Source organism: Rhincodon typus, chromosome 35 (genome assembly GCF_021869965.1).
Source record: "Rhincodon typus isolate 14 chromosome 35, sRhiTyp1.1, whole genome shotgun sequence".
Taxonomy (NCBI): domain Eukaryota; kingdom Metazoa; phylum Chordata; class Chondrichthyes; order Orectolobiformes; family Rhincodontidae; genus Rhincodon; species Rhincodon typus.
The window spans coordinates 23,775,669-23,785,147 of NC_063366.1; the positions used below are offsets into that span (position 1 = coordinate 23,775,669).

The 9,479-nt window shown below is 49.9% G+C and overlaps 1 protein-coding gene across 1 annotated transcript in view; it reads left to right on the plus strand.

Moving 5' to 3' along the window:
- vars1 (valyl-tRNA synthetase 1) overlaps window positions 1-9,479 on the plus strand; it is a 22,464-nt gene that overhangs the window by 433 nt on the left and 12,552 nt on the right. Inside the window, exons 2-5 of the mRNA XM_048616690.1 lie at window positions 2,040-2,424; window positions 5,457-5,600; window positions 6,914-7,043; window positions 9,253-9,443. Coding sequence (XP_048472647.1) covers window positions 2,062-2,424; window positions 5,457-5,600; window positions 6,914-7,043; window positions 9,253-9,443 — 828 coding nt within the window. The 5' untranslated portion in view covers window positions 2,040-2,061. The remainder of the gene's footprint in view (window positions 1-2,039; window positions 2,425-5,456; window positions 5,601-6,913; window positions 7,044-9,252; window positions 9,444-9,479) is intronic.

Consider the following 9,479-nt stretch of genomic DNA (forward strand, 5'->3'; position numbering starts at 1 on the left):
TTTCGCTGCTTTTATTTTGCTTATTGCTCCTTGCTGGCCCTGGGAGGTGAGTGTATCTCTGCCTCTTCATTCCCTTCCTCTCTGCGCCCTGAGAGCTGATGCAACCGGCTGTAACTTTGCAGCACATGCTAAAGTACTTTATCAAGCTGTGGGTCTGCTTCTTTCACATCTATCTGCAGAACACCACCACCCCCACCACCTTCTTTATTTTCTTCATGGTCCCCAATTGCCCCTCGGACTGAGTGCCTTGTTGGGAGAGTCAGTCCCATTTGCTGGTCACAGATTTCCTACCCACTCCACGTGAATACCAGAGATAACAAGGTGTAGAGCTGGATGAACACAGCAGGCCAAGCAGCATCAGAGGAGCAGGAAGGCTGACGTTTCGGGTCTAGACCCTTCTTCAGAAAAAGGATACCATCCGTGTTGTATCACTTTTTTTTTGTTGTTTACAGATTCCATCATCTGCAATCATTTGCTCCTCTTTAAACATCTGCACGGATGGTGGACCCTGGAACCCAGACTTTCTGGTCTCAAACTGCCACAGTGCCAACAGATCCCCCACCCCCACCATCCCCTCTTTGCATTTTTATAAAGATTTCTATTATTTTACTTAAATTAAGGAGGTGGATTTGAACCCTAGTCGCCCGTGCATTTGGATTTTCAATCCAGTGAAATTACCATCAAGCCACCAGCTCTCTCTCTCTTTCCTCCCCCCGCAAACATGGTTAAATTAACAAGGTATAACACCGTGTAGAGCTGGATGAACACAGCAGGCCAGGCAATATCAGAGGAGCAGGAAAGCTGACGTTTCAGTTTACACCCTTCATCTGATACTGCCTGGCCTGCTGTGTTCATCCAGCTCCACACTGTGTTATCCCATTTTGAAATGCTGTTGGCGGTGGAGCAGTATTTATTTTCTAATGAACCTGTTCAAGGATATTGACTTAAAGACATGCATTGACAGGTTCAAGAACAGCTTCTTCCCCGCTGTTATTCTGAATGAACCCCTCAAATTTCAAATTTAATGTTGACTTCACTCTCTGTGCACCTTCTCTGCACCCGTAACTTTTTATTCCTCACTCTGTTCTATCACCCTGCGATCTTTGTAGGTTATGATGTGCCTGTATTGCACACAGAACAGAACTTTTCACTGTACTTGGGTACATAATAAATCAAATCAAGTCCCAAAAAAAAGCCCCTCTGAAGCAGGTTTATATGTACGTTGTACATTGGATCAAACCTGAGATGGCTTGGCTTTACCATATTGCACCATAGGTTGGAGTGTGCGTGCACGCGTCTGGAATTCCCTCTCCTTCACAACCTCCGCTCCTTCTAAAAAGAACAACAACCACTTTCACCTGGTCACCAATATCTCTTTGCACACAGCAGAATGACCTTGTTGTTTCTCTTTCGTCTCATCGATGCGAAACGCCTCGGCGTGCATTAACACATTAACAAAGATCTAATATTATTTGTCGGCTGGAAATATTGCTCTAAAGAACCCACCGAAGGGATCGGATGGGCTGGGTTTGTTTTTTTTTGAGCAGTGAGATTGAGCGGGGACCTGATTATCATCTCTATCTCTAAGATTAGGAGGGGCAGAGACGGGAAGGCACTTGGTCCACGAGGGGACATAGCCTGAAGGTGAGAGGTAGGAGGCAAAGGGAAGAGTTGAGAATTCTTTTTGTCCAGAAGTTGGTGGGACTCGATGCCTGAATGCGTGCTTGAGCCACAATCTCATGTCACGTTTGAGTGGCATTTGGATATTCAGCTTGATTGCCGTCGCCAGGTAGAAAGCAGAGGCAGAGGAGGCCATTCAGCCCTTCCAGCTTGCTCCCCCACTCGGTATGACCGCGGCCGATCATCCGACTGGGTCCCCTGTTTCTGCTTTCTCCCCGTAAGATAGGCTACAGGCCAAAAGCTGGGGGATGGGACGAATGCAGACAGAGCAGTGTTGGTGCGGGTGATTGAGAACTGACGCCGTGTGCGGGTGTCTGAAAGGATTAATCCCCCGATTGTGTGTGTGTGTACCTTTGCAGTTTAACCCCTGCCTCACTCAGAATGGCCCAGCCTGTGCTGTACCTCGCTCCGCACCCCCACAGCTTCCAGAATGCGAAGGTGCTGGTCACGCTGGAGTACGGCCGCTCCGAATTGGGACAGGTGGACGTCCGAGGACCAGCCGCGGGGGACGCCCACAGCCATCTGGCAACGTCCAGGTTGCCGGCCTTGGAGGCCGACTCCAACCGCTGCCTCCAGGGAGCGGCGGCCGTGTCCCATTACCTGGCCCCTGGCAGGATGAAGGGCTCCAGCGCCAAGGATTCTGCCTTGGTACAGCAGTGGATAAACTTGGCGGACAGCGAAATCGTTCAACCGGCCTGTGCTTGGGTTTTCCCAGAGCTGGGCTTGATGAAGCACAACAAAAAGGTACAGCGATCGCCTGCTTTCTCTCTTACTGTTTTGTTTCGTTTTCCGCAATTAAACATAGAAAATAGGAGCAGCAGTAGGCCATTCGGCCCTTCCAGCCTGCTCCACCATTCGGTATGAGCGTCCAACTCAGTCCCCTGTTCCTGCTTTCTCTCCCCCACACACTTTGATCCCTTTAGACCCAAGAACTATATCTCACTTCTTCGTGGATACATTAACTTTGGCGTGTCTATAAAGAGCCTTAGCAATTCTTATCGATGCACCGTAGTAGGAATTCTATCTCAATGAATCACGGCCTGGTACAGCAACTGCTCTGTCCAGGGCTGTAAGAAACTACAGGGAATTGTGAACACAGCCCAGTCTGTCACATTTCTGATGAAGGGTCTAGGCCCGAAACGTCAGCCTTTCTGCTCCTATGATGCTGCTGGGCCTGCTGTGTTCATCCAGCTCTGCACCTTGTTGTGTCGGATTCTCCAGCATCTGCAGTTCCTACTATCTCCTCTTAATGTTGATCTCGCTCTTTGTGCACCTTCTCTGCAGCTGTAACTTTATATTCCTTGCTCTGTACTATTGCCCTAATGTACTTTGTACGATATGGTCTGCCTGCACTGCACATAAAAACACATTTGGAAGGAATAACATACTTCTTACAGCAGGGCAACCAAGAACGGCACACCATATTCCAAAAGTGGTCTCACCGATGTCCTGTACAACCTCAACATAATGTCCCAACACCTATATTCAGTATTCTGAACAATGAAGGCAAGTGTGCTAAAGGCCTTCTCTACCATCCTCACCCAGTACTCGAATCGAAACCAGGTCCCTGGTGCTGTGAGGGAGCAGCGCTACTCACCGAGCCACCGTACTGCCCTTAGGGAAAGCTGTTTTCCACAAGCTGTCGCTTTTTCTCTTTATCTTGTGTTTGCAAATCCCCAGCTTCCCTGGCCTGCCCTCATTTCCTGTGTCTTTTGAATCTCATTCCTGCTTCTCCTCCTCTTCCCAAAGACAGGATTATCGCTCCCTGTGGTGCCCTGCTCCAATTCTGACTCCTTGCGCGTCGCTCCTCTGTGCGCACCGTCGAAGCCGCCGGCTAATTTACCCTCTGCAGGCTCCTGGGCGTAACACCGTGATCATGATTAGATCAGCAATTTTGCCCGAGGTCGAGATATTAGCCCCTGTTACCGGGGAGATCTCTTCCTGATCGTACTCGAGATTTCAAACCTTCAGTTGCTGAGGCTGTTTGAACCCCTGGTGTCCTTCCCTCGAACCTCTCCGGTCCTCAACATGTGAAGAGCCTCCTTAGAAACCATCTCCTTGGCCCAACTTCTGCTCACTTCCGTTGTAGAGTCACAAAGCTCGGAAGCAGACCCTTTGGTCCATCTCGTCTATGCCAGCCAACCAACCAGTCCCTCTTGTCTGTACTGGGCCCATATCCCTCTAAACCTTTGCTATTCATGTACTTGTCCAAATATCTTTTAAATGATGTGGAGGTTCTGGTGTTGGACTGGGGTGGACGAGGTCAGAAATCACATGACACCAGGTTATAGTCCAACGGGTTTATTTGAAAACACAAGCTTTCGGAGCCTCAGCCCTTCCTTCAAGCTGTGAAAGCTTGCGTTGTCAAACAAACCTGCAGGACTGTAACCTGGTGTTGTGTGATTTCTGACTTCATCTTTTAAATGTTACACCACTATTTTGGATGTGACCGCAAACTTGCTAATCATTCTTCCTCGATTCTCATCCCGTTTGTTTATAGAAATGAGAAGGAACAGTGACCGAGCGCCGATCCCTACGGAACACCACTGGTTACAGGCCTCCAGCCTTTATCTCCTTAAGCAGTACACTGTGGGGAGTCTGAAATCTATGTCACATAAGATCCAGGAGCAGGAGTAGGCCATTCGGCCCCTCAGTCCTGCTCCACCATTCAATAAGACCATGGCTGATCTTAACACAGACTCAGCTCCACTTGCCCACCCACTCACCATAACCTTAATTCCTTTACTGTTCAAAAGTCTCTGCCTTAAAAACATTCAATGAGGAAGCCTCAACTGCTTCACTGGGCAGGGAATTCCACCGATTCACAAACCTTTGGGTGAAGAGGTTCCTCAGCTCAGTCCTAAATCTGCTCCTCCCTTATTTTGAGGCTATGCTCCCTCGTTCTAGTTTCATCCACCCATGGAAACAACCTCCCTGCTTCTGCCTTATTTATTCCCTCCATAATTTTATATGTTTCTATAAGATCCCCCCCCCTCATTCTTCTAAATTCCAATGAGTACAGTCCCAGTCTACTCAATCTCTCAATCTATTCAAATTGTATTGATATAGCACCAGTTCACAGACCATGAACGCCTTTTTTTGAACTGTAAATTTGTGCGCAGCAAGATCCCATAATTTGTTTCCATGAACGTTTCAGAGAGGAATATTGGCCTGCTCTCTATTACCACTCTTTTAAAGGCACTTTTGGCTTCACTAGAAATGGACAGGCTGAACCATGGGTCTCTGGCCCCTCCGAGTAACAGCCCCATCTACAACCGGTTTTGTAGGGCCAAGGGGAAAACGCAGGGGGGAGTGTGGGGGAATGTGGGAATAATCAAGTTGCTCTCAGTGAAGACTATATTGTTTTGTTTTTTCGGTTTGTATTTTTAACGTTGGAATGAAATGGGAAAAGCCCGGGGATTGTTGAAAGATTGCTGCACGTTTTAAAAGCAAGTTACCCAATACCCCTTGGAGCTGCTGTTTGCACAGCTGCTTGTACAAGCAGCCGGGGAAGTGTGGTTTGCAGACGAACTGGAACCGAGGGGTATGTACGAATGTGTATTTTTCTGGTGACAAGTGGCTGATTGGCTTGTGGATTAGTAACCAGTTCCTGAGGACAACGGCCTTCTGCTTACCAGCAACAATATGACTGGCTCCTGTTTGCATAAGACTTGAAGTAGATCGAGCCCCCTTCCCCCCCCCAACTCACTGGGCTGGCGATTAATGCTTCTCCCACTCCTCTCTTTCCCCCCTCTCCCCTTTCTGTTGCTCCACAGGCCGTTGAAAGAGCCCAGCTGGACCTGAAGAAAATCCTGCGACTTCTCGATGACCACCTGAAGCTGCGAACCTACTTGGTCGGGGAGGGAGTCACCTTGGCAGATATTGCCGTCAGCTGCTCCTTGCTGCTGCCCTACAAACACGTACGTATGCAGCTCTTAACCCCCGCGACAAGGTACAGCAGGGAGCTGCTCCATCCCAGTCTTGGTGACGCCTGTGTTGACGAATCAAGGTGAAGCCCCCGACTGCTTGTGGGCATGCTTCACCTGTCATCTCTCTTGTGTTTTGAGACGGAGAGGGACCCGAGACCGTAGATCATAAAGCAAACCCTTTGGCACTGCATTGAGGTCCCCCACACCTTGTGGCTTGCTGTCGGTGCCCCTTCACATTCACTTAAGCATTGTCGATGATCTAGTCTACCCATGGCACCAACAGGGCCATAAAACACAGGAGCAAAAGTAGGCCATTCAGCCCATCGAGCCTGCTGCACCATTCGGTGAGATCGTTGCTAATTCGATCATTCTCAACTCCACTTCCTGCCTTTTCCACCTAACCCTTGATTCCCTTACTGATTAAAAATCTCTCCATTTCAGTCCCAAATATACCGAATGACCCAGCCTCAATAGCCCCCTGCACATTCCACACATTCGCTCCCCTCGGAAAGAAAAAATACCTCCTCATCTCTGATCTCTGAGATGATGCCCCTCTGGTGCTAGACTCTCCCACACAAGGGGAAACACCCTCTCCACATCTCCCTGTCAAGCCCCTCAGAATTTTTCAGTAAGGTCCCCTCCAGTGAATACAGGCCCCCAACCTACTCATGCTTAAGGCAGTCAGTCCATCCCCAGGATCAGCTGAGCGAACCTTCCCTGGACTGTCTCTGATGCCGGTCTATCTTTCCTTCGATAAATAGGAGCAAATAGATGCTGGAATCTGTACTAAACCAACAAATGCTGGACATCACAGCGGCTCAGGCAGCATCTGTGGAGAGAGAGAGAGAGAGAGAGAGAGAGCAAGCTAATATTTCAAGCCTAGATGAGTCTTCATTGTCAGCTTTGATGAAGAGTCAGCTAAACTGGAAACATTAGCTCATTCTGTCTCCCTCGCTCGCTCTGTCCCTCGCTCGCTCGCCCTCCACTCCTCACTCGCCCCTGCCCTCTCGCTCGTTCCCGCCCTCTCGTTCACCCCCCCCCCCCCCCCCCCCCCCGCTCGTGCCCACTCGCGCCCTCTCTCCCTCCATGGATGCTGCCTGACCCGCAGTGACCTCCAGCATGTGTCGCTTCCTTTAGATATAAGGGCCTTCCTGGGAGAAACGTTAAACCCCTCAAACTTCCCACCTTCCTCGCATGAGCCATGTCTTTCCCATGACGGGATGTTGAGCTTGATGTGTAATTATGGAATGTTTGGAACGCGGGAGGGCCGGAGAGACTGAGACATTCTGTTTGTTTCTCTGCAGGTCTTCGAGCCGCACTTCAGGAAACCCTACGTTAACGTGAACCGTTGGTTCCTGACCTGCGTGAACCAGCCTGAGTTTGTCCAAGCACTGGGAGAGGTGACGCTGTGTGAGCGGATCGTCCCTGGGGCCGGTGAGCAGTGTACAGGTGCAGAGGGGGAGAGGGGTGGGGTTGGGGGGGTGGGGAATGCACTGGGAGGGGCACCATGAAAGCCACAATTACATTGAGGGGGGTTGGGGAGGAGCTGGCACCATTGCAGATTCCCAAACAGATTGCACAGGGTCGTCGTCGTCATCATACAGTTCATCACAGCAGAGGAGGTGGCCGTTCGGCCCACTGAGGCCATACTGGCTCTCCGAAGAGCAGCCGAGTGCGTGCTCACTTTATCCCCGTCCATAACCCTGCCAGTTTATTTCACTGCACTAGGGGAAGCGATGGCCTAGCGGTATTTTTGCTGGACTGTTAATCCAGAGACGCAGGTAACGTTCCGGGGACCCAGGTTCGAATCCCGCCACGGCAGATGGTGGAATTTGAATTCAATAAATTTGTAGAATTAAGAATCTAATGATGACCGTGAATCCGTTGTTGATTGTCGGAAAAACCCATCTGGTTCACTAATGTCCTTCAGGGAAGGAAACTGCCATCCTTACCTGGTCTGGCCGACATGTGACTCCAGACCCACAGCAATGTGGTTGACTCTTAACTGCCTCCTGGGCAATTAGGGATGGGCAATAAATGCTGTCCTGGCCAGTGACGCTTACCCCGTGAATGAATAAAAAAAAACTGCTCATCGACTTTCCTGGCTTTAAACTAATCCTAGTCTGTGCTTTCTTAGCCCTCCCTGAGGGCAGAGTTCCGTGTCTTTACAACTCACTCTGTTCATTAAAAGCAGGAAAATTCTCGCTCACGTTCCTGCATGTACCCCCCACCCACACCCCACTTCCTGTCCCCAGAATCTTAAACCCATGTCCTCTTGTCCTTATACTGATAGCCAGTGGTTTAAAAAGGCATTTGGCACGCTAGCCTTCATTGTTCAGTCCTTTAAGTATAGGAGTCGGGACGTCATGTTGAGGTTGTACAGGACGTTGGTGAGGCCTCTTCTGGAGCACTGTGTGGAGTTCTGGTCTCTCTGTTGTAGGAAGGATGTTAATAAGCTGGAGAAGGTTCAGAAGAGACTTACCAGCAGCATGTCGGGTATGGAAGGTTCGGGTTATAAAGGAAGGCTGAGACTTTTTTCACTGGAGCACAGGAGGTTGAGAGGTGACCTGATAGAGGTTTATAAAATAATGAGGGGTAAAGGTAGGATTAATGGTAGGTGTCGTTTCTCTAGGGTGGGGGATTTCAAGACGAGCGGAATATTTTTAAGGTGAGAGGAGAGAGATTTTAAAAAAGACATGAGGGGCAAATTTTTTTTACAGAGGGTGGTTCATGTATGGAATGAACTTCCAGAGGAAGTGGTGGATGTGCACATGATTACAACGTTTAAAAGACATTTGGATAAGTACGTGAATAGGAAATGTTTGGAGGGATATGGGCCAGGAGCAGGCAGGTGGGACTAGTTTAGTTTGGGATTATGGTTAGCTTGGGCTGGTTGGACCAAAGGGTCTGTTTCTGTGCTGTATCACTCTATGGCTTTTCTTTGTCTGCACCTGGCTCAGCCTCTCTTGTTCCCCTGGGATCAGTCTTGGATTCTCCAGCCAAGCCTTGTCTGTAAAATCCCCTCTCTCTGGGAGCCCCTCAATTGTAGAGCATTGAGAGGTGATCTGATGGAGGAGGTTGGAAATATTTCACGGAGAGGTAGGAACGCAGTGAGAGACAGACTATTTCATCAGCCAGGAGGGTACAAAGCAAAGGGTAGGGACGGGGACACTAACATCCACTCCCCAGCCCTCAACTTCATATTAGAACCAAGTGGTTCGGTGATCGAGGGGGGATGGGAAATGTTAGAATGCGCAAAGGAGCAGGCCATTCAGCCCCTCGAGCCCTGCTCAGCCATTCAATAAGATCTCAACTGCTCAGGTTGTAATCTCAATCCCCAATCATCACATCCCCTTACTGATCAAGAATTTATTGACGCTCTGCTGTGAAAACGTTCAAGGATTCTGCTTCCAGGTAATTGGGAACCTGGAAGCCAATTCCCAACACACAAGGTGGGGTGGTATTAGTTGAAACGTTCCAAGCAAGTTTTGTTCCAGAAAGGGCTCTGGGTGGTGAAGGTGGTTAGATGGAAGAAAGGTGCAGAGTTCAGTGGCATTCTGACTGTGCAGGGGAACAGGATGGGTGGGCTGAAGGGCCATCTCCCACCACTTTGCCCTGAAGGTGTTGCTCCAATGTCGCGCAGGGCAGCAGGGGCAGCAGGATATGGTGGCCCCGGAACCGGAACCGGCCCCAACGCCGGAAGAGCCGGCGGTGAAGAAGACACCTGCTCAGCTGAAGAAGGAGGCGTTGAAGAGAGAGAAAATGGAGAAGTTCCTGCAGAAACAGGACAAGCTGAAGGAGCAACAGCAGCGGCAGCCAGAGGTCAGCGAGGGGGTGGGGGCGTCAGCCGGAGGTCGGCGAGGGGAGAGC